We start from the raw sequence: 26,525 nt of genomic DNA, 5'->3' as shown, positions 1-26,525 counted from the left end.
TAACACTTGAAAATTTGCTAAGTGTCTCAGCACTTCATTGTGTTAGCCAACAAAATAGGTAAAGAAATATTTGGTAAAAACTATCTAAAAAACAGTAACCCACAATTTTTTTTCTCTATCTTTCCTCAGACATTTGTACTTGATCCTACTCTCACACTTCCCTTAATAAAATAAAATAAAATAAAATTCACCTCATACAGCACCGCATTATCAGGGACTGTGTTAAGCATCATTAAATCTTTACACCACCACAGTGAAGTGGGTGTGAGTATTCTCGTTTAACACATAAGGAAACTAAGCCCTAAGATCACAGTTAGAAAGCAGCTGAGCTGAGATTCAAACCAAAGTGAAGCATACTCCAAACCCTGGGCTCTCAATCAGTATACTATACTGCCTTCTAATACTCCTTATTGTATATCCTTCTCTAAAGTCATGCTATGATGAAATCTGCAGGGTACCTCTTTTTTTAAGTGTGGGAAGAGCTTTCATAGATATTTTAAAAGGCAAGTCCCATTTATCTGTGACTAGATACAATGGTAGAACGTGGTAGGTATACAAAAATGTTTCCTGAATGAAGGCAGTTGCTATTATTCAATTGAAAAAAGAACCATCTCCTCTGGATTTACACAGTAAGAGAGATCTAAAACTTCTGACTCCCAAATTGCTGCCTTAGCTCAAGACACCACAATCTAACCCTTAAATATACAAAAAGGATACACACATGACTCTTCAAGTCATTTCTCAAACCTCTACGAACCAATTCATAAGCTTCTTCCTTTTTTCCCAAACAGTTCAATGTTAATCCTTTCATAGCCAGGGTTTCTATTTTTAAAAAAAGAATAAGAAGAAAAGGAAGAAAAAAAGAAAAGGAATTTAAAGATAACAAAAACTGTAACCATAATCTCAAAAACAAATGTTACATTATCCTAAATATTTAAAACTTCAAGGAGATTCCTGGGAAAATGTGCAGGTTTTTACAGAATTAAAATATTTGTTAAATTGACAAATGAAGTAACTACACATTTCTATACTGTAGGCCTCCCTAGATATTTTTTTGATAAAAAGAAACAAAAATGCATAAATATCTGGTAATCCATATGATAACAAGATAAAATGATTTTCCTACTGTTCAGGGGAATTCCATGACCTTATTAAATCAATCCTTTAAAGTATGAAAAACTTTATCTTGAAACAGACTATCTCCGTGAACCCAAGTTACATAAAGGTTAAATTCACTGTTCAACTATTTAAATATACACATAAATTACATTTCTGGTTTTCATAAATTTATTTTAAAACGATTCTTTGGGATTACTATTAAATATACAAGTAAAAAAAGATGTCAGACACCTGTCATTCACAATCCACAGATTAAAAAAGAGTTGAGAAAATATCAATTTTCAGAAAGGAAAAAACAATATTTCTAATTTCACAATGTATATTCTATGAAACACAAATGAATATAAAATATTCATTATGATTAATTTGTCTTTTATGACTACAATTTAAAATTTATAGAAAAATTAATTAGGAATAATAGATAAGGATTAAACATATTATCCTCAGGAAAAGTCAACATTTATAGTAAAATACAGATAAAGAAATGGAAGCAAAAAAAAAAAAGAAGGAAAAAAGTGTGTACAAAATCATCATAAATCGTGCATAAATTTAAAGGAAAAGGAAGCAAACAAACAAAATATATTTGGCAAGTAGCCAAATTAGCAAGGTACTGTAGAAAGTAACACTTTGTTGTTAAACAGGTAAAATCTATTCTTGCAAGAAACAACTTCAAGTGTCTTAATGAAAACCCAGGTTGTAAGTTTAGAACAAATCATAACTTATGTACTGTTAAAAAGTATTTTCAATTAAATTATGACACTTCATATGCAACCTGATTTCAGATGTTAAAATATGAAGGGAAATTGCATTTTAGACACAATGAAAGTTGGTACTCTGCTGTCTTGAAACTCTATGGTGACTATACGACTAAAAGTTACATTACCATTATGCATACTTTTGGAATGAATATAAAACAACCTAATATCCAACTGGCTAGCAAATCTATTTTTTAACAAGGAAATGGAGAGAGAAAAATTTAGATACTTTATTCCCACTGCTTTCCATCTTTAAACAATTTTATTACTATAGTGAAAGTACACGAGAGTAAAGATAGCTAACAGGGAACTATTGCTCTCTCCCTCTTCAATACTAAGAGAACATTATCAAATTAATTAACAAAGAGCCATGTTTCCTAACTACAAATCAGACCTGTGAAAGCATATTTTTCCTTTGCTTCTTTACAAGTTTATCCTACAAACATCTCACTGTCCAATTTTCTACCCTCACACAGCAAAAGCTATGTAAACTTTCAAAATCATGTCTTAAACATGTCTGTCTTGAAAAACTAATTAAGATACAATGCTAAATAAGAAGGTGCTGGTTCATGAGCAAAGACCCAAATGGATACTTTCTGAATAAGCTTATTGTAAGGAATAAAATTTCTCTAGCTCAACCAAAGTTCTCAAGCAAAATTTTCTTGTAACATTTTAAATAAACTTATTTATTAAACTTAAATTAGCATATTTGTCTTACTAGGTTCTTTTGCCTTTCCTATGGTGCTAATATTCAAAATAGGAATAAATCAGAACTCAAGTAGATTGTGTTATCATTTTCTCAACAATAAATTCAAAGTATTAGTATTAAACATCTCACAGGAGTCAAGGATAAGAAGGTCCATTCTCTCTGGAAAACAGTCTAGGCAGCTGGGATTAACAGAACCCAAATAAGTGAAACCAGACAAGTAAGCAAAGCCTTACCTACTTATGCTTACAAGCAAGTGTACAGTATTTACACTTACCTCCATGCTCAGCAAATTTGGGGTTAGAGAGGATTTGTTTACAGAATTTTAATCCATTTCTGTACTGTTTATGTTCATAACATCTCTGTCAAAACAAAAGAGAAAAATTTAAGTTTAGCAAGAAATGCAAACAATTTTAAATTCGGTGCTAAATTTTTGATTCTGTTAAATACAACAAAATGATCACGTTATTTCTATATTCTCCTAAATCCCACTAAAATGCAGCTTAAAAAAATAAATACAGGGAGTTCTCTGGTGGCTTAGTAGTTAGGATTCGGCACTTTCACTGCAGTGACCTGGGTTCAATCCCTGCTCAGGGAACTGGATACCACAAGCCACACTGTGCAGCCAAAATTTAAAAAAAAAAAAAAGGAAGGTTCAGATACAGAAAGTAAAAGCAAGCCAAAGGGACAAAATATACATTAGAAAAAATAAGAAAATCATTAGCTTACTCCAAAAGGTCCAACAAGTATTAATAATGTGAAAACTGAAAAAAATAGAAAGGTGTAGAAATTATATTTTTAAATAACATTTTCTTTTTGCTGAAGGAAACAAGTCTCTGAAGCCACAAGGGACAAACAAGTGCATGCAAATTAACAAAGGGGAAAAAGGACCCACACACTATAATGAAAATTCAAAGCCTGGAAATAATGGTCCTTAAAAACTTCCAGAGAGAGGGGCTTCCCTGGTGGCGCAGTGGTTAAGAATCTGCCTGCCAATGCAGGGGACACGGGTTTGAGCCCTGGCCCGGGAAGATCCCACATGCCGCAGAGCAACTAAGCCTGTGTGCCACAACTACTGAGCATGAGCTCTAGAGCCCGCGAGCCACAACTACTGAGCCCATGTGCCACAGCTACTGAAGCCTGCATGCCTAGAGCCCATGCTCCGCAGCAAGAGAAGCCACCACAATGAGCAGCCCGCACAACACAAAGACGAGTAGCCCCCGCTCACCGCAACTAGAGAAAGCCCACGTGCAGCAACGAAGACCCAACACAGTCAAAAATAAATAAATTTTAAAAAAAAAACAACTTCCAGAGAGAAAAAAACAAGTCACATAAAAAAGACCTGTAATCAGAATAGCACTGAACTTTTTTACTCCAAAGTAACAATGGAATATTGCTAAAAGCTATAAAACTACACATAGCCTTCAAAATTCAGAATTCCTTACCTAGCTAAACTGTCAATCAAGTATATATAAGTAAAATGACAGTTTAAAGCTTCTTAGAAAGTTAAAATTTTATCTCTCTGCATTCTTCCTTAGGAAGCTATTAAAAGGAATCAAAACAAACAAAAAAGATAACATGGGACTTAGGAAATAAGTAATCTAATGCGGAAAAAAGAACTAGAGAACAACCACTCCAAAATAAAACAGGATGCCAAAGGCCACCATGGAATAGGTTTCTATCAAGGACAAAAATGGAAAATTTTATTTATAAACACCTGACAGAAATACAGGCACATTTGGGGAAAATGAGCAATGGGTCTATAGAAAACCAGGCAACTGAATAAGTAAGATAGGTATTAACTCCAGGAGAAATAAAGGCTTATATAAGAGAGTGTGTTGGTCTTAGTGGTCTTACCGTAATATTTGGCTCAACAATAAAAAATACATGTATAGTTATAAAAATGTAAATATTTAATACTAGTTTATCAAAATATTGTGATATAAGTATAAAGAGAGAAAGACAAGTGAGCAAATGTGTGAATGATGAAGTTCCAAGTCTTCATTTTCCATGAACAGAAGTCAACAAATATCTAAAAGTCATGTACCAAGAAATAATGTTATAGGGACTTCCCTGGTGGTCCAGTGGCTAAGACTCCATGGTCCCAATGCAGGGGGCCAGAGATTGATCCTTGGTCAGGGAACCAGATCCCACATGCCACAACTAAGAATTCGCATGCCGCAACTAAAGATCCCACGTGCTGCAACGAAGATTTTGCGCGCCACAACCTAAGACCTGGCACAGCCAAATAAATAAATATTTTTTTTTTAAAAAAAAGAAAGAAAGAATGTTATATTACTAAGCAACAGAAAAGCAAATACCAGAGAAAATGGCTAGAAGGACTGAGGGTGCTTGATTCTGATGTGGGAAGATATGGGGGGGGGGTTGAGTTGACAAATTCTTTTTCATCATAAACCTTTTAGCGCTGAGTTTTAAGTATCACCATGTGCTTTTATAACAATAACTTTTTTTTTTTTTTGGTACGCGGGCCTCTCCCGTTGCGGAGCACAGGCTCCGGACGCACAGGCTCAGCGGCCATGGCTCACGGGCCCAGCCGCTCCGCGGCATGTGGGATCTTCCTGGACCGGGGCACGAACCCATATCCCCTGCATCGGCAGGCAGACTCTCAACCACTGCGCCACCAGGGAAGCCCAATAATTATTTTTAAAGCACTGTATTCATTACAGAAAACTTCTTAAAAGATGTGGTACTCTATGCCAGATTTCACTGTCATAAGTTTAAATAAATTTTACTCACAATTTTTAAAACAATACATTCAAAATCTGGGAGGGGTGGTTAATGCAAATGATAATAAAATCCTAGAAAAATGTGGAGAAACAAAAATGTAAAACTTTACATTCAGCACCATGAAATCAACTGCTTAAAGCTCAATGCTACAGCCAACTAGAGCTGTCCTATAATCAACTATGTACTCACCACCTCTATTTTGTTGTTCACATCTCAAACCTAATACACTATGCAAAACACAACTGATTTTTCCTCCAGAATCTATTCACCAAGTCTTCACCATCTCAAGAGATGCCCTTCCCTCAACTCACCCTCACTCAGATGATGAAGCAAAAAACCTAATTATCCTCTGTGCTTTCCTTCCCTGACACTTCCATTCTCTAGTAGATCCACCAGTCCTAGTTTCTCTGCAATAACTTCCTCTCAGCCCTTCCCACAATCAACAGACAGTGATCTGGGGGATATGAGGGAGGGGAGCAGAAGCAGTAACGTAACCATACACAGCCAAAGAATCATACGACTAAGCAACTAAATTTAGTGTTCCTATTTACTTAGCAGAAAGCCTAAAAATAATTTTTCTTATAATAATTAAAATAATAGTAAAAAGCATTAAAGGAAGCTATAACATAAAGAGTAGGCTAATTAAAAGTGACACTCCCCCCCCAAAAAAAAGTGACACTCCCTGGGCTTCCCTGGTGGCGCAGTGGTTGAGAATCTGCCTGCCAACGCAGGGGACATGGGTTCGAGCCCTGGTCTGGGAAGACCCCACATGCCGTGTAGCAACTAGGCCCGTGAGCCACAACTACTGAGCCTGCGTGTCTGGAGCTTGTGCTCCACGACAAGAGAGGACGCCACAGTGAGAGGCCAGCGCACCGTGATGAAGAGTGGCCCCCGCTCGACGCAACTAGAGAAAGCCCATGCACAGAAACGAAGACCCAACACAGCCAAAAATAAATAAATAAATAAATAAAATCTTAAATCTTAAAAAAAAAAAAGATTGCTTTGGCTATTCAGGATCTTTTGTGTTTCCATACGAATTGTAAAATTTTTTGTTCTAATTCTGTGAAGAATGCCATTAGTAGTTTGATAGGGATTGCACTGAATCTGTAGAGTGCTTTGTTTGGTATAGTCATTTTCATAATATTGATTCTTCCAATCCATGAACATGGTATATTTCTCCATCTGTTTATGTCATCTTTGACTTCTTTCATCAGTGTTGTATAGTTTTCTAAGTGTAAGTCTTTCACCTCCTTAGGTAGGTTTATTCCTAGGTATTTTATTCTTTCTGTTGCTATGGTAAATGGGAGTGTTTCCTTAATTTCTCTTTCAGATTTATCATCATTAGTGTATAGGAATGCAAGAGATTTCCATGCATTAATTTTGTATCCTACAACCTTACCAAATTCATTGGTTGGTTTTAGGAGTTTTCTGGTGGCACCTTTAGGATTTTCTATGTATAGTATCATGGCATCTGCACACAGTGACAGTTTTACTTCTTCTTTTCCGATTTGTATTTCTTTTCTTTTTCTTCTCTGACTGCTGTGACTAGGATTGCCAAAACTATGTTGAATAAGAGTGGTGAGAGTGGACACCCTTGTCCTGTTCCTGATCTTTGTGGAAATGCTTTCAGTTTTTCACCATTGAGTATGATGTTTGCCGTGAATTTGTCATATATGGCCTTCATTATGTTGAGGTAGGTTCCCTCTATGCCCATTTTCTGGAGAGTTTTTATCATAAATGGGTGTTGAATTTTGTCAAAAGCTTTTTCTGAATCTATTGAGATGATCTTATGGTTTTTATTCCTTAATTTGTTAATATGTTGTAATGACTAGGCTAATTAAAAGTGACACTCCTAACTTATCACTGTTTTCCAGGAACTACATACATACAAAGAACAGTTTAAGTACACTATTTTTTTCTTTAATAAATTTATTTATTTATTATTTTTGGTTGCCTTGGGTCTTTGTTGCTGCATGTGGGCTTTCTCTAGTTGCAGTGAGCAGGGGCTACTCTTTGTTGTGGTGTGCGGGCTTCTCATTGCGGTGGCTTCTTTTGTTGCAGAGCATGGGCTCTAGGCACGCAGGCTTCAGTAGCTGTGGCATGCAGGCTTCAGTAGTTGTGGCTCGTGGGCTCTAGAGTGCAGGCTCAGTAGTTGTGGGGCACAGGCTTAGTTGCTCTGTGGCATGTGGGATCTTCCCAGACCAGGGCTCGAACCCGTGTCCCCTGCATTGGCAGGCAGATTCTTAACAACTGCGCCACCAGGGAAGCCCCCTAAGTACACTATTCTTAAAACCCTCAATTTGCTTTCTAAAAATTTATTTCTGTAAAAACACAGTAAGGGAACTTCCACTTTTAGCCATGATGGAGTGAGGCTGAACTTGTCCTTCTAACATAAACAACAAAACTGGACAAAATATATAAAATAACTGTTGCCAGACACTGGACAACAGGCAGTGCAGGACTGTGAACCATGGGTTGGGGGGACATGATACACTTGTTAATGTCACTGTTTTACAGATTATAGCACAGGGAGAAGGATCCGAAGCAGAGCACAACATTTCACAGAGTTGAAGAAACAAAGATTGAAGTTCAAGGAGGCTGAGGTACTCTGCAAGGCAGAGTACTGAAAGTGATGGAACTATTCAGAGAAAGACATCCAAAAATCTGCATGGGGTCCTCATGCATCTGTTGCCAGAGATTACAAACCTAGTTAGTGGCAAAATTCCTAGTTAGTGTTGGCGGGCCTAACAGTCTAGGTCCTCTGAGTCCCAGTTAAGAGCTCTTTCCATCACATATAGAAATTTTATTACATTTTATTAACATAAATATTATTAAAGCCAAGAGTTTTCATCTTTTAACAGATCTTCTAATCAACAAATTCAACTTTTATCTCATCTTTTGTTCCTTTGCTTACTCAGTACTATAATCAAATAGGCAATAAAAATGCCAAAAATAAGGTGACAAAAATGAACACACACAGATTAACCAATCTGATAATTCCCCCAAATAAATGAGTTTACCAAATGAAAATGAAAAACCGAACTCCACTTTCTTTGAATGAGATAATAATACTATAGCACTTAGTTTTTTATTTTATCAAACTTCAGAAAAGTAATTAAGTTTCAGTTCTTAACGATTACGCTCCCAATTAATGAAATTTGGCGGCTGCCCATATTGAAATTATACTCAATGCCACTAACCCAATTATATTCTGTCAAGGTGACCCATAAAAATAATTGAGAATGGCATACCATTCAGTGTGCATTTAAGGAAACAGACCTCAATCTCTTCTTTTCCTAAAAGCACTACTCCTACAACAGGTCACTCATAACAAATGACAGTAGTATTCTCACAGTTTAATGGAAAAAGTAACAGCAAACATTCAATTTACTTTACCCCCCAAAATTTCCTTGAAACTTCTGCTCTTGCCCAAAGATCAACTCTAGTAGCATGCAGAGTTTACAAGAAAAATAGGAAGTAGTGTATCATATTCAACAATTTCTTTCCTCCAAACATATAAGGCCAGATCTATGTATAATTCAGCTTTAACACAGCTTTCTGTCTAATCAGAATGGAATCTTATAACGGCAGTCTTAGAGTATAACAGAAGCTATAATCATAAGGAGTCCTTTTTTGAACCATTCAAAAGGCGTAAATGTACAAAATGAAAAAAGTAATTTGTTTTTAAAAATCCCATGTAACACTATCACTAAAGTTCATTCTACAGAATCATGGGAATAAAGCTACCATGATAAGATTCTTTTTTTTTTTAAACCATAAGATACTTAATTCTGCTTTAATCAAACCTGTAGACTTAAGGTACATTTTTAGAGAATTTACTTTTATTTAGGTTAAGAGAGATGCAAATACTATATACAGTATACTTTGAGCAAAGGTTTCACATCAATTCATTTAAAACAGGCTTTGTAAAATGACATTGTGGGCAGACATGTTAAGTTCTCCATAGTAGAATCATCAAATTAAATAAAAATACATGTCTACAATTCCATCTCTGAAATTCTTGTATTTGCGGAGTTCCTGAAATTTCAGAATTATAAATAAGGGGTTCCCTTGGTATGGAATGAATGCCATAGTATTCTGTTTGTCACCCTACTTGTAACATGAACATATGTTAATTCAAAATTAAACATAATAGTTTCAAAAATATTAGAATATTGTAGACTGTTAGCTTTCATTAGCAGCTAAATTTTAAAATATTAACACTGTGCTACAGAAACAGTAAAGCAAAACAGGATATAATTCAAACAGAATGAACTGTTCACATCCTGTGTGCTAAATGCTGGCACCATACGCTGAGACTCCTGCTTCTAAAATGTCTAGGAATAACTGACACCAGCTCATGCTCCTGCCAAGCAGAAAACTGGTTAAGTAAATATGAAATAATTATTTTCAGCCATTGGACAAGAGCCAACACAGGACTGTGCTCTCAGACGAGAAACAAGGTAAATCCCAAGAAAATCTTTTTTTTTTTTTGCCTATAGGCATTTTCCAGACTGCAGGATAGAGAGGAACAACACAAGTAGAACATGTCAGTCTTACTGACCTAAGCAGATATCTGAGATAGAAAATGCCTGAAGAGCTGAAATTTATGGAGCAGGATATCAGAAAGAACTGTACAGAGATGAAATTTCAGAAATTTGTACAAGAGTTTTGGTCAAATATTAAATTGATCAGGTACACTGCAGAATTCTACTCAAGTTGGCCAAGAACAACTACCAAGTAGCATGAGCTGAACAACTACTGATGCTTATACATGGCTGGGAGACATCTGAGTTCCAAACATCCAGTTAGAGACTTCATTAAACGCTCCAGGATTCATCAGAGACCCAGAAATGCCACACCTTGGGAATAAGTATAATCTAGAGCCACTTTTATTAAAGCTTAAAAACAAGAAGAAGCTGATGCAAAAGCAAATTAACCATCTGCCAAAACAAAACTCTATTACAAAGGACAACAAGATCCAGATACTCAATATCCTAGTGTCTATAATATACATTACAGGAAAACAAGATCAACTAAAAAAAAGAAAACAACAAAATAAAAAGCAAACAAAAAAAGAGGCACATCACAATCCAAATGCTAAAAAATACGGACAAAAGAGAAAATTATAAAAGTAGTCAGAAAAAAGCCTGTATTCTAAAAGGTCTCCAATTATATCAGCTTCCACCTTAAGAAAGCAGAAAAATAAGAGCAAATTAAACTCAACATAAGCAGAAGAAACTAAAGAAAAAAGAACAGAAACAATGAAATAGAAAAGAGAGAAATAAAGGAAATCAGTGAAACCAAAAGCCAGTTCTTTGAGAAGATCAATAAAACTGATAAACCTCTAACCAAATATGGGCATGATCACAAAGGTAAACAGCACAGCAAAATAACTAGAACCCCAGCTTTCTAGACAGAAGATGAGAAGAGGAGCCCCAGGGAAACAAAGTATCAGGAAGGTCACAGAGGAGGCAGAACTGGAGAAAGCAACCCCATAAAGCTGTTTATGAATTCCAGGGTTCATAAACATGCAATCTTATTCACAGCACACCAGACTTTGAGAAATGAACTAACAGATACATGGTCCAGGCCCCAGGCCAGCTACTGGATGGCACATAAACAGGACAGATTCAACCAGTACTAAGAAGATTTTAAAAACAGAACTGATAGTAGAACTGTGACATGGCAAATAAAGAAACTACGTTATTTACATCAATAGAAGATAGTGACATATAAAATTTAAATATAATACATACAATTTATGGGGCGGGGGGGGGGGGTGTTTTGTTTTGGCCACACCGGGTGACATGCAGGATATCAATTCCCTGACCAGGGATTGGACACGTGTCCCCTGAAGTGGAAATGGAGTCTTAACCACCGGACCTCCAGGGAAGTCCCAATACATACAATTTAGATTTGGCATTAACATTACATAATATTCTTTAGTATTAAATATCCCTTTCTATTGTTTTCCTTCAGCTAATGCAAAAAACATTTTATCCATCAAAACTGATTAAAAGGAATGCAGCCTCCAATCAAGCTAAATGATAAAAGCCAAACTTAGCTTTAAAAGTCAGCCATTTTGAAACGATGCCTGGGATTTAACAAAATAATCCGGGGGTAGGAGTCATAGATGAAAAAGAACGCACTGAAAGTTGGTAATTGTCAAACCAAGGAGATAGGTTCATTATATTATTATCTTTGTTTTCATATGTTTGAAATTTTCACAATTAAAAAGTTAAAAAGGAGCTTCCCTGGTGGCGCAGTGGTTGGGAGTCCGCCTGCCGATGCAGGGGACGCGGGTTCGTGCCCCGGTCCGGGAAGATCCCACGTGCCGCGGAGCGGCTGGGCCCGTGAGCCATGGCCGCTGAGCCTGCGCGTCCGGAGCCTGTGCTCCGCAACGGGAGAGGCCACAACAGTGAGAGGCCCGCGTACCGCAAAATAAAATAAAATTAAAAGTTAAAAAGAAAATGAGCCTTAGCTATGCTAATCAGGAAACATTTATTAACCTACTAGGAGCCTAGCTAGCACTCAGTAGTGCCAGTGTACTGGAACTACTTTTAGCAGTCCTACTTCTGTAGAGCAGACAGGTATGGAGAATGGGTACCTACAGTCTTTAGACTCAGAGCTATAGCTATTTAACGTTTTAATTAGCTAATGTTAAATAAAATTTAAAATTCTTCAGTAAAACTCCTCAGTCACACTACCCACATCTCAGGTGTTCAACAGCCACATGTGACTAATGGCTAACATATGGAAATTCAGATGCAGAACGTTTCCATCATCACAAGAAATTCTACTGGACAACACTGCTCTAGAGTCTTACAGCTCAAATCTTAGAAAACACTTAGACAGGTTTGCAGCATGGGCTTAATTATACTTATTAGAGCCTCAACTGTGTCACGTGCAAAATGTGGACATTAACAACCTTGCAGGGTTACGGTGAGAATTAAATACAAATGTATATAAAGAACCTGAGTAAGCACTCAATAAAATGTTTAAATAAAGGACTACGGTATCAGTTACGGCTTAAAATATTTAGACCCAACACAGTTTGACTGATTATAGAGAAATCTGAAAGCAGAAACTGAATTAAAATATACAATCAAGAGGAACAAGGTGTCGATTCTGAGATGGTGTAAATGTTCTACATCTTGAAAGGGGCATAGGCTGTACTGGTTTGTGACTTGTCAAAATTAAAAGAACAGTATGCTCAAGACAACTAATAGAACAGTACACTCAAAACCTGTGCATTTCACTGCAGGTAATTATACTTTAAATTTTTAAACGTTTTTTGAAAAGAAAACATAGGAATGCTAAAAAACTACCTTTATCCTCCCTTTCCTTTAATTCTTTTAGTTGGAGCTTCCATTTGCAGACAATATGTTAGCTTTTTATATCATACAATTTCTGGCAAACTATTACAACCATGAAAACAAATCTTAAGGATGATTTTTCCCCCTCCAGTTTTATACTGTTTTAAAAAATAAATCTGTCTTAATTCTATAGTAAACGTCATCTGGTGCAAGTGGTCACACAGCTCTTGTTGGTGCCAGCTCGCTCTACTGAAATGTTTTTAGCTATATTTTAAAAATTTATTTATTTTTGCTGTGGTGGGTCTTCGTTTCTGTGTGAGGGCTTTCTCTAGTTGTGGCAAGCGGGGGCCACTCTTCATCATGGTGTGCAGGCCTCTCACTATCGTGGCCTCTCTTGTTGCGGAGCAAAGGCTCCAGACGCGCAGGCTCAGCAGTTGTGGCTCACGGGCCCAGTTGCTCAGCGGCATGTGGGATCCTCCCAGATCAGGGCTCGAACCCGTGTCCCCCGCATTAGCAGGCAGATTCTCAACCACCGCGCCACCAGGGAAGTCCTGTTTTTAGCTATACTTAGCCAAACTCTATCACCCTCTAATTTCTGTTTACTGATTCTAGCTCTTAAGACTTCAGTTTTCTCTTATTCAAGCTAAACATCTTTGTAATTTTAGCTGTTCCTTATATGAAAGTTTTAAGTCCTTTGACCTTTTGTGCCACCCTCTGAAGTCGATACAGTATTGTTCCCATACTTGTATATTTCATAAAACTAGTAAATTTTCAAAAAAATTAGACAATTTAAATGGGGTTGGAGACTTCCCTGGTGGTGCAGTGGTTAAGAATCCACCTGCCAATGCAGGGGACACGGGTTCAATCCCTGGTCCGGGAAGATCCCACATGCCGCGGAGCAACTAAGCCTGTGCTCCACAACTAATGAGCCTGCACTCTAGAGCCCGTGGGCCACAACTACTGAGCCTGCACGCCTAGAGCCCATGCTCTGCAACAAGAGAAGCCACTGCAATGAGAAACCCTCGCACCACAACAAAGAGTAGCTCCCACTTGCTGCAACTAGAGGAAGCCAGAGCACAGCAACAAAGACCCAACGCAGCCAAAAAATAAACAAATAAATTTATTTTAAAAATGGGGTTGCTTAATTTTTATTTTTCTAAATAAACAATCTTTTAAAAATCTTTCAGTATTTCACAAAACAAAAGGCATTTCAAAAATTTAAAGTAACAAGTACATAGTCTCAGAACAAAAGACAAGAAAGGTCTGTGGGAATTTTACACCAATATTTTTGTGGTGTGTCAGCATTACGGAGTCGTTGGTCTTTCTCTCTCCAAGTTTTGGGTCCAGAAGTTAAAATTACAGATGAGGTCTTACTAGCCACAGAATTGAATGTGACAATCACCATCTGCTTTCTGGATACTAAAATCCTGTTAATGCATTACAAAACGTGCCAGACTTCTCTTATCTTTCTTTTCTTTTCCCCCCAGCATTAAATTATGTCACTTGAGAAAAGAAAACTGAAGGAAAATTTAGGATTCCTACTTAATATGAGTAGAACTCTATGAACTCTGATTACTTAGGGATAGGACAAAATTCAATAAAACTCAAGGTATATACATATGATTGAGAGTCAGCTATTCAATAGAACCTCATAGTTTATTTCAGTGATAAATAATCCCAAAGAGTTTAAATAAAACAATGGAGTGGTCATGGGGACACAGCAACAAAAGTATAACCAATTACTCAATTATATAAAACCTTAACTGCAAATTATCTTAAAGCAAGCACTATTATTTTCAAGCATAACACATAAAACCAGAAATGAATTATTTACAGGATAATGGCTGCCCCCTAATTTCTAAACATTACACAAATCCTCATAAAAACAGGGTCGGGCTTCCCTGGTAGTGCAGTGGTTAAAGATCCACCTGCCAATGCAGGGGACACGGGTTCGAGCCCTGGTCCGGGAAGATCCCACATGCCATGGAGCAACTAAGCCCGTGTGCCACAACTACTGAGCCCGCACACCCAAAGCCCATGCTCTGCAACGAGAAGCCACCGCAATGAGAAGCCCACGCACCGCAACGAAGAGTAGCCCCTGCTCTCCACAACTAGAGAAAGCCTGCGTGCAGCAAGAAAGATCCAACTCAGCCAAAATAAATTTTAAAAATAAATAATAAATAAACAAATAAGTAAAACCATACAGGCCAAGAAAGGAAGCAAATAAAATCACCCAGAGCATTACAAAGAGATAAGACAACTAAACACTCTAATTTACATGTAATTGCATAAACACTGAAGACCAAAAGTCCCATGTTCCAATGAGAACTGTCCAAAAGAAGAATACAGCAGGGTCCTCGTGGTGAGTGAATGGGTAATATTTGGGATTGACCCAAGTTCACCCAAGCCAGAGGTCAAAAGGAAGTACTGAGAGACGTGATGGATGAGAGCAATGGCTACTGGGGAGTCAAAACGTAGAGGCTCAGAAAGTCTGTAAGACCGAAGGTGGCAGTTTTAGTAAGGCATAGCTTTGGAGGAGAAGGAGACACCTTAGAAGGAGAAAGTATCACTTGAAGGTCTGATGGAGAGGACAGCACTGAAGATCAAGGCCTTATTAAACCAATACAGAACAATGTGGGAGAGGGGACTTATTTTAAAAACTGCATTTGACTGTAGCAACAAAGAGGGTACTCTTGAACTAAGAGACTGAAGAAACCACCCAGCCTCACCCAAAAATAAAATTGTCTATATTACTGGTGCAGTAAAACCCATCACAAATAACCTGAACAGAAAAAAGAACCCGGCTTTCATACCAAGTTACTTAAATATAATTTGTAAAAGTGAAAATTTGGGCAGATGAAAACACACCAAAAACCACAGCGATAACACAGAGGAAAGATTTAACACTCCATCACAAATTAGAAATAAATAACAAATGCAGACATAAAAGAACACCTCAAATCAAATATTCAAAATTTTAAAGAGCAAATAAGTTTTAAAATAGAAACAAACAACTTAAGAAACAGAAAAAAACAAAATCATCACAGAAATGAAGACTAAATTACAAGGCGTATGATCTAAAAACAGAAAATAAGACTTCTCAAGCAAATGAATAACAGAGAAAAGAACTGAAGGACTTTGTTGTAAAGCAGAAACTAACACACCATTGTAAAGCAATTATACTCCAATAAAGATGTTAAAAAAAAAAAGAATGGAAGGAAACGTAATATAAAAGAGATGCAAAGATCCAATAAGCAAAGATCACTGAAGAATGAAACAACTGACCAGAACTAATATTCAAAATTATAATTCTTGACTCAAAAGAAAACATCAATCTACAATCTGAAACCACAGGGAAAATTTATCCAGAATAGTCAACACAGAGACATACCTAAGTAAAACAATTCAATTTTACAGATAAGAAAAATTCAAGTCTTCAAAAAGAAAGACCAAGTCATCAACAAAGAAAAGAAAATCAGGCTGGCATCAGCAACATATAAGCAAGACAACAGGGGAGCAATTATTTTCAAGAAATGTAAGAAGATGTGAATCAAGGATTTTAAACCCAGCCAACTGTCCTTCAAACATCAAGACACTAGGAAAACACTTTTAACATCTAAGACCTTAAGAGATTTCCACAAGCACTGTTGAGGCATCTATACTAAATAAGCTTCATCCAACCAAGAGATAACTTGGGAAAACTTCAGAAAAAGGTCTGCTGTTTAACATTAACTATATTTAATTGTAGAATTAAGTCTAAAACAAAGGTATTGATGAGGGTAGAATAATACATAAAATCGCATGCTCTCACAATGTAAAAATAACTTTAAAAAGTCAGAGGAAAAGAGACTAGAAAAAAAATTAAGTAGAATAAGCTCATTCACTACCTCACACATAAGAAAATGGATTTACTGCCTGCCAATGCAGGGGACACGGGTTCGATCTCTGGTTCAGGAAGATCCCACATGCTGCGGACCAACTAAGCCCGTGAGTCACAACTACTGAGCCTGTGCTCTAGAGCCCGTAACCCGTAACTACTGAAGCCTGCACGCCTTGAGCCTGTGCCCCACAACAAGAGAAGCCACCGCCATGAGAAGCCCATGCACCGCAACGAAGAGTAGCCCCCGCTCGCCACAACTAGAGAAAGCCCGCGCACAGCAATGAAGACCCAAAACAGCCAAAAAAAAAAAAAAAAAAAGCTTCATGACATTGAATTTGGTAGTGATTTCTTAGATGTGACTCCAAAGGCACAGAAAACAAAAGAAAAAAGAGAAAAAGTAGACTTCATGAAAATTTAAAAATTTTGTGCATCAAAAGATGACACACAGGGACTTCCCTGGTGGTCCAGTGGTTAAGACTCCGTGCTCCCAATGCAAGGGGCATGGGTTCAATCCCTGGTTGGGGAACCAGGATCCCACATGTTGTGCCGTGCAGTAAATAAATAAATAAACAAACGAACAAACAGGCCTGGGGGGAAAAAAGACTACACAGACATGGAAGAAAATAGTTGCAAGTCATTTATCTGATAAGGCATCCACAGCCAGTAAATAGAGAGGAATCTTACAACTCAACAAAAAACAACCCAATTAAAAAATGGGTAAGGACTTAATTAGACATTTCTCCAAAGACAGCATACAGATGGCCAATAAGCACATGAAAAGACACTCAACATCACTGATCATTAGGAAAACGAAAATCAAAATTGCGATGAGATACTATTTCATGGTCACTAGTATGACTATTATGAAACAAAAACAGAAAACAGTAGTGTTGGCAAGAATGTAGAGAAACTGGAACCCTTGTGCATTGCTGGGAACCACTATGGAAAATGGTATGGTATGTCTCACGAATTACCATATGACCCAGCAATCTGCTTCTTGGTATATACCCAAAGGCACTGAAAGCAGGGTCTTGAAGAGAGATTTGTACACCCATGTTCACAGCACCATTATTCCCAATGGCTAAAATGTGGAGGTAACCCAAGTGGCCATTGACAGATGAACAGATAAACAAAAAGTGGTATATAAATACAACAGAACTTTATTCAGCCTTAAAAAAGAAGGACGGGGGCTTCCCTGGTGGCGCAGTGGTTGAGAGTCCGCCTGCTGAGGCAGGGGACACGGGTTCGTGCCCCGGTCCGGGAGGATCCCACATGCCGCGGAGCGGCTGGGCCCGTGAGCCATGGCCGCTGGGCCGGTGCGTCCGGAGCCTGTGCTCCGCAACGGGAGAGGCCACAACAGTGTGAGGCCCGCGTACTGCAAAAAAAAAAAAAAAAAAAAAAAAAAAAGGAAATTCTGACACCTGCTACAACATGGATGGACCTTGAGGATACTGTGCTGAGTGAAGCCCGTCACATAAAGACACGTGCTGTATGAGCCCACTCCCATGCAGCTCCTAGAGGAGCCAAACCCACAGAAACAGAAAGCAGATGGTGGGTGCCAGGGGCTGGGGGAGGGGTGGTAATGGGGGAGTTGTTTAATGGGGGCAGAGTTTCAGTTTGGGAAGATGAAAAAGTTCTGGAGATGGAGGGGTTGATGGTTGCACAATGATGTGAATGTGCTTATTAATGCCACTGAACTGTACACTTAAAAAATGGCTAAAATGGGGCTTCCCTGGTGGCGCAGTGGTTGGGAGTCCGCCTGCCGATGCAGGGGACGCGGGTTCGTGCCCTGGTCCGGGAGGATCCCACATGCCGCGGAGCAACTAAGCCCGTGAGCCATGGCCGCTGAGCCTGTGCGTCCGGAGCCTGTGCTCCGCGGCGGGAGGGGCCACAGCGGTGAGAGGCCCGCATACAGCAAAAAAAAAAAAAAAAAAAAAAAAAAAAGGCTAAAATGGTAAATTTTATATTATGCATATTTTACCATAATTTTTAAAAATGGGGAGAAAAAAGAAAATGGATTTATTTTATAGGTGACAAATAAAATAATAGCATAAAATTCACAATCACAGCATAAAATTCCCTCCCCTCCACACCCTAAGTAAGAAAAAAAGAGGACTAAAGGAATTTTTTTTGGCCGCACCACGTGGCTTGAAGCATCTTAGTTTCCTGACCAGGGATCAAACCCGGGCCCACGGCAGTAAAAGCACGGAATCCTAACCACTGGACCTCCAGGGAATTCCCAGGAATTTTTAAAGGTATAAACATAAAAGTTTATAAAACATAAAACTGATTAAAACAAAAATATAAACCTTCCTAAATACCAAAAAATATACAAAAGCAAAGTAATAATATTAAACAGAATACAAAGCATAACATAAAACCAAGATGAGATCAATTCAATGAAAAAGCTAACATCCTTAATAGACTACACCTATAATAGATGTTTACTAATACATACGCTTTACCATTTACCAAAGACTTTTATACGTATCTCCCTACCTGACCAGTGAGGTAAGTTAGAAAAGTACTCTTTCTCTCTTTGCTCAAATTTACAAACTAAGGCTTAAAAAACATGAGAGATAAAGTAAAGCAAAGTCAGGATTAAAACCCATCATCTATACTTCTTTCCACACCAGGCTTCCCTCACTGAGCATCAAAATTGTTTCAAAACACAAATTGAAGAAACGTATATTTTATTTCCTGCTTTAAAAGTGTTACTTAGCCACCCCACAAAAATCTTTAGAATGAATTAGCCTGAAACTTTTGATACTCTGGGTACAAAGCTTCTTCTAACAAAGAAAATGTTGGAAGAAGTGTAAGTCTCCTTAATGGCAGTGGCAGCTAAGTTGGCAAAGAATGTGACACTATCTCAGACACTAGATGCAAGAATAGACACACTTCAGGGGACTTCCCCGGTAGCGCAGTGGATAAGACTCCGCACTCCCAATGCAGGGGGCCCAGGTTGGATCCCTGGTCAGGGAACTAGATCCCACATGCATGCCACAACTAAGGAGTCCACATGCCACAACTAAGGAGCCCTGGAGCTGCAACTAAAGAGCCCACCTGCTGTAACTAAGACCCGGTGCAACCAAAATTTAAGAAAATAATAATAACAGACACACTCAGAGTGAGGGAAGGGCTACCCAGACCCAGGCTGTGTGACCTCTAAGTAAGTCCAGGTATGGCCAGTTCCCCACAATACTAGTTTTGAAAACACATTTTTGTTCCCACACGATTCATAATTTGACATTTTGAGCATCCTAAATTTCAAGTTTCAAGTTTGCTTCTCTGGGATTTGTCCACCAGAAATACTAGATGAACACAGAAAACTGCGCCCAGCTGAAACGAGCTGCATAGGCACGCACAACACAGACACGCCTCAAACATCTAAACTCCCTCAGTTCACCTTCTGGGTTATGAGGCGTTACAACTTTCTCTCAGATTTAAGATAATTTTCCTTCCATCACTTCATAATAATTCACCAGCTGCAATCCTTCTGACACCTACCTCTGCAAGCAGACTTCAGGTCTTTTCCAAGGTAAAAGGCAGTATTTACATTACAGTATTTCCATATTGGTTGGCCATCTGACATATGTAAAACTGTGCTATCATCTCTATTAGGCTCTTACCTTGGTGCCTAATTTGGCATCAATGAAGTTTTTAAGTGTTGTGCCGACTCCATTTTTCCCACAAGCCGTGTGGGTTTTATTACCTGATTCTGCACAGGGCACTGACTTTTAGGAACCCGTATGTTCTGATATAGCACAACTGACTGTATATAAAGCAATGAGAAATATACTTTAGACGATGTAATCATAAGTATTGTCTATACTTATTACAATTTCCTCAAAGGAGTAATGCAAGGTTTATATCAGCTAATGTGGAAAAAAAGCCTGGCATAAACTCTGGCTCAAAATAGATGATCAATAAATGCCAATTTACTTCATTTCCCTCTTCTTAAAGATTCTGACTCAGTTCCCAAGCACCGATAACCAAAGGTGATCTTGTAATCTTCAATGAGATCTCTCTGAAAAAAAGGGTACCATATTAAGTGAAAGCCATTAACATAGGGGAAAAATTTTTTTTTCTTAAATCAGAACCACCAACATGTGTGGAAGTACACAACTAGCCCAGAGGGGTTTTTTACCCCCAGGTCTATATTCTGTTTTTTTTAAACACACGGGCACACTTTTTTTTTTTTTGGCTGTGCTCAGGCTTTCTCTAGTTGTGGTGAGCTGGGGTTACTCTTCGTTGTGGTGCACAGGCTTCTCATTGTGGTGACTTCTCTTGTTGTGGAGCACGGGCTCTAGGAGCGTGGGCTTCAGTAGTTGTGGCTCGCAGGCTAGAGAGCTCAGGCTCAGTAGTTGTGGTGCACGGGCTTAGTTGCCCCGCAGCATGTGGGTTCTTCCCAGACCAGGGATCGAACCCGTGTCCCCTGCATGGGCAGGCGGACTCTTAACCACTGTGCCACCAGGGAAGTCCCTTGGGTCTATATTCTTAAAAGCAAACTCTTATCTCTCCTTTTATACACAATCAGATAAAACAACTCTTACAGATTACACAGAGAAATGGTCATATAATCTCCTCTATAATAAAAACCAACAATCTTTAAGATTAAAATTATCACTGGCTTCAAATAAGATTATAATTTCCCCAGTAGGTTTTAGCACAAATTTTAAATGATCTCAACTGAAAATGTGTTCCTATTATACTTACTAAAGAAAATCTCAGTGGAATAGAGCATATCAGGTAACAAAAACATTAACCTCTCCATCATTTATTTCTATATTGCAATTTCTATTTCACTTTTAAATAGACAAAAAGATTGCTTTTATTAAATTAAAATTTTATGGAATTATTTTAGTTCCAAATTAAGTAGTGAAAATACAATTCATATTTTACCTAAAGGGGAAAAACCACATGCAACAAGTTAAGCTAGTTTTTTTTAAGTTACAACTTCAATACAAGTTTGTACAGCATGTATCATAAAACAGCTTAAATGTAAATGTACAGCTGACATGCCAGGGAAATTCCCAGAAGTCAAGAATACGGTCACAGGACTTCCCTGGTGACACAGTGGTTAAGAATCCACCTGCCCATGCAGGGGACACAGATTCGAGCCCTGGTCCGGGAAGATCCCACATGCCATGGAGCAACTAAGCCTATGGGCCGCAACTATTGAGCCTGTGCTCTAGAGGCTGCAAGCCACAACTACTGAGCCTGTGTGCCACTACTACTGAAGCCTGTGCACCTAGAGCCCTGCTCCGCAACAAAAGAAGCCCGTGCACCGCAATGAAGAGTAGCCCCTGCTCCTCTCAACTAGAGAAAGCCCCCGCGCAGCAATGAAGACAACACAGCCAAAAATAAATTAATTAATTAATTAAGAAAAAAAATACAGTCACAGCAAAAATTGCCTCCCCTCCACATCCTAATATATATACTAACAACCATCACTCTTTTAAATCTCTTCACTGTTCTTACCATCAGCACTGGCGGCTGACATTATTTCTAAAACCATTTTTCACGAAGAGTCTTAAGTTTTCTCCCTTCAATAGGGCTACTGCCTCCAAGTAGAGAGCAAAGGTGTATTTAGATGTGGATGCTAAGGGTTGGCTACGGTCACTGATTAGTTAAGTGGCTTGCTCTGCCACACCAGCTTCCCAGCATACCTTTCCCAAATTCCACGAATTCAATTTGATTTTTAAATTTTCTACAAAACACTCACAAAGCAACTCTAAATTACAAATGTTCTCCCTTCTAACATTTTATATTCCTGTCTCCTAATATCATATACACTGGTCCTCACCCCTGACTTTGTGTCAGAATCCGTTTTAGAGCTTTATGAAACTACAGATGACTGAGTTTTACTACCTGATACAACAGGCTCCTCATGACAAACATCCTCATTTAATCCAGATACCATTTCTCCACCAATGCTAACACAACCAAAAAAGAAACAATAAAAATTTCCTCTTATGCTTTTGTGATGGGAAGAAGGCCATGTAAACAAACCTAATACCATGATTCATTAATAAATGAAACTTCCAAGGTCTCAACGGGTAATACAGGTTCTGCCTGATACCCTACAATTACCTCATATAACAATGTATTCTACAATGCCAAGGCCCAGCTTAACTCCCTTCTCCAAAAGTCTTTATGCAAGCACAAAATCCAAAGATTACGATTTCTCTCTCCTGCCCTATAGTCACTGTCTTAACACTGATTTTATGCAAAAATATTTCTTGAATACGTATTATGGTACGTTATTCTAACTAATGGGGGTATAGCAATTAACAGAACAAAATCCCTATCCTCATAAAACCTACGTTTTAATTATGGTAGACATGTGATAAATTACTTGTATACATATGCCAGACGATGGTAAGTGATGAGAAAAATAAAGCAAGGAGGAAAGCAAGGAAAGCAAGAAGGTTGAGCTGAAGAGGACTTCTGGTCAAGGAAGACCCCAATATCACATTTAGAGGACATCTGAGCAGAATTCTGAAAGAAAATAAGAGAAGAAATGAACCATGCAGTTATCTGGGGGAGAAAATTCTGAACAAACAGTCCTTTGCATATCATCCCTTCTATAACCTAGCTTTTTATGTCCAAAAGCACTTTTTTGAACAAAGAAAATATATTTGAATCAATGATCTCTAAGAAATGCATTATCAGAAGCAGAAATACTAAAGGAAATTAGAATGCACACTAAACAAAGAGATCCCTTCTGTTAAAGCTGTCTGGCCAGTAGCTCTCCTGTCCACCAATCATACAGGGCACCATGTCTGCCTCTGTGGAAACTGCTTTCAACCAGTCTTCAAAGTAATAGTTGGGATGGCAACTCTATACCATCAAATAACTTAGTTTGTGTAATCCCCAATAATGGCCAAGACTGCAAGGCTTTGAAATACTCACATAATCAAACGTTAAATTCAGTTCCCTATTAGCTTTTGTCTGCTTCTCTGCACATATCATGTTGTCTATTACAAGTGAAAACTAAACTGTAGTTCATTTTTTTTTACCAGAATACTCTATTCTAGAAATAATCTGCACAAACAAGTATTTTAAAATACTTTTAACCCAAAAGAATCATGTCTTGAACATTTCAGGTTTCTAACACAATAAAGCATTTAAAAATATATATATCCTTTGTCAATTTATATAAAAACATATACTTCTGTGTTTGTTCATACTGTATCCATTCCAGAAAGGATTTAGGATAGAAATCTAAAAGAAAACAAACAAATCAGTGAATTTGCCACATTATCAGATTTTTCTTCTCATAAGATTCTTTACAGACTTTTAAAAAAAGTATTTTGTGAGTTTCATAAGAATGTAGTGTATTTACATTATAGTAAAATTGCATTTCGTTTTCTAATTCACTTCTTTTTTTTATTAAGATTTTTTTTGATGTGGACCTTTTTTTAAAAAAAGTCTTTATTGAATGTGCTACAACACTGCCTCTGCTTTATGCCTTTGCTTCCTGGACGCAAGGCCTGTGGGATCCTAGCACCCCTGACAAGGGATCGAACCCACACCCCCTGCACTGGAAGGCGAAGTCTCAACCACTGGACCGCCAGGGAGGTCCCTCTAATTCACTTTTAAACAAATTTATTCTAGTTCAAACATTTGATTACCTACTGTATGCAGAAGAAAGGAGACTTCAGAGCAGGTAAAACTTTGTTTCCGTTTTTTATTTTTTCTTTGTTATTTTCTAAACACATGCAATACGGGTAAAAGTATATTAAGACCAATTTCAAGGTCACTGTCCTCACTCGGTTGCATAACTATTGTTGTCACATAGAAACTAAAGTCAGCTGACCTTCCTATGCACATATAACAATTCCTAATTTTAATTTCATCTGCAACTAAGTCCAACCTAAGTATCATTAACTGAAGAAACAGCACTTTTTCCAAAAGCAATAAATAACATGAAATAATTTACCTACAATATTTGCAGGTACCTACAATATATGTAGCCACCTAACAATTACTACAACTCCTTTTACCTAACAAAGAACTAGGCAAGTGTGGTGTAAGTGCCGTGAAAAAAAAAGTTTCAGGACTTCCCTGGTGGTGCAGTGGTTAAGAACCCTTCTGCCAATGCAGGGGACACGGGTTCGAGCCCTGGTCCGGGAAGATCTCACATGCCGCAGAGCAACTAAGCCCATGCACCACAACTACGGAGCCTGCGCTCTAGAGCCCATAAGCCACAACTACTGAGCCCTCGTGCCACAACTACTGAAGCCCGCACGCCTAGAGCCCGTGCTTCGCAACGAGAAGCCACCATAATGAGAAGCCCGCGCACCGCAACGAAGAGCAACCCCCGATCGCTGCAACTACAGAAAGCCCGCACGAAGCAACGGAGACCCAACGCAGCCGGAAAAAAGTTGCATTCCTGACCCTTACACTAGCTGTTAGCCTTAATCTCAGGGTGTTCCTTAATCTTGAGACCTCTTGATACTAAAGAAGGATTCTAGAAGTGCACTGTCCAAAATGGTAACCATTTACCACATGTGGCTATGTGAAGTTATATTAATTAAAATTAAGAATTCAATTCCTCAATCACACTGGCCATATTTCAAGTGTACAAGAGCCACATGTGGCTAATGGCTATCGCAATGGAGACAACAACCACTCCTTTAAAAGTTGTAAAAGTAAATAAGCTGCTGTGGTAAAAAGGTGCTATAGTCCTACCTACACTCCAATTAGTCTTGAAACCAAAAAACATGGCAATAAGGACTTCAAGGTAACTAAGAGTTAACACCGTATTGGATGCGACTTTCCTATATATGTTTCCACACGAACTGACTAAATCTGTAGGCATATGGATACTTTTTGTAAAATCAAAGTTAGTTCAACATGGGTTACTTTCCTTTCTCTAGAAAACCCGGATCCTCAGAGCTGTTATACTTTTCAAACAAATGAAATACATTTAAATTACAAGAGGAAAGAACTAACACTTTCGTACACACACTCCAAATTTGAAGTCTTAAGTCTGGCAAATGCAGTTAATCCTTTCATAAAGAAGTGTCTGGGGCTTCCCTGGTGGCGCAGTGGTTGAGGGTCCGCCTGCCGATGCAGGGGACACGGGTTCGTGTCCCGGTCCGGGAGGATCCCACGTGCCGCGGAGCGGCTGGGCCCGTGAGCCATGGCCGCTGAGCCTGTGCGTCCGGAGCCTGTGCTCCGCAACGGGAGAGGCCACAACAGTGAGAGGCCCGCGTACCGCAAAAAAAAAAAAGAAGTGTCTGCACGAAAGCGGCAACCCACACACTAGATGCCAAACAAAAAACGTGCTACTAAGTATTAATTACAGCACCAAAGCTACAAGGCCGATGTTACCGTGTAAACAGTCCCTCCAAACATCACCGCATTTACGGTTATTTAAAAAAAAATGCAAACGGCAAACGTGAAATGCAGGGAATTATCGAGCCTGAGCTAGCGTCAAAAAGATCCATTTCACAGGTCCTTATATTCTCTTTTCTCTGCTGCTCATTTCTTGCCTCAGTGTTAATACACTTCGGTCTACAAGAAAATCTGTGTCCAGAACTTCTCCGCTGAAAACTCTTAACTTTCCACTTCCTACTGGACCGCCCCCTCGCAATGGGCCCCACCTCCCAAGGAGGGTGATGTTTCCCGCTCGGAAGCTAAGAAATAAATGTCTCTCCCCTACTCCTGAGAGGAGGTAAAGAGGCCGAGAAGCTGCAGATCCCAGCATTCCTACTGACTCCATCGAGGCTGTCGTTTAGAAGCCTTCCTCTCCTCTTCTGAACTCCTTTCTTCCTTCCCTCCTCCCAGGTCATCCAGTGACCCCGAGCCGGGCGGGGACAGGTGACTCCCAAGAGGAGAGAAGAGGGAGGGACGGACGACGGAGGGAGAGCCGCGCTTGGGCAATGAATGAGCTGTGCCGCATCCGCACCACCTGTTCCTTCCAAGGGTGCCACCCCGGCCTGCCGGCAGGCTTCCCAAACCACCCGGGCCGCCGCTCCTGCCCGTGT

At 38.8% G+C, this 26,525-nt stretch overlaps 1 protein-coding gene across 2 annotated transcripts in view; it reads right to left on the bottom strand.

Moving 5' to 3' along the window:
• Positions 1-26,525, bottom strand: part of NAA15 (N-alpha-acetyltransferase 15, NatA auxiliary subunit) — a 74,603-nt gene that overhangs the window by 47,351 nt on the left and 727 nt on the right. For both annotated transcript variants that reach the window (XM_059066202.2, XM_059066203.2), the window contains exons 2-3: positions 2,858-2,942; positions 718-822 (exon numbers count right to left, since the gene is read on the bottom strand). In XM_059066202.2, the coding sequence (XP_058922185.1) occupies positions 718-822; positions 2,858-2,942 (190 nt within the window). The remainder of the gene's footprint in view (positions 1-717; positions 823-2,857; positions 2,943-26,525) is intronic.

This window comes from Kogia breviceps, chromosome 6 (assembly GCF_026419965.1).
Source record: "Kogia breviceps isolate mKogBre1 chromosome 6, mKogBre1 haplotype 1, whole genome shotgun sequence".
Classification (NCBI taxonomy): Eukaryota; Metazoa; Chordata; class Mammalia; order Artiodactyla; family Physeteridae; genus Kogia; species Kogia breviceps.
The sequence above is the reverse complement of the archived record's forward strand: the minus strand, read 5'-3'. Positions and strand labels throughout refer to the sequence as shown.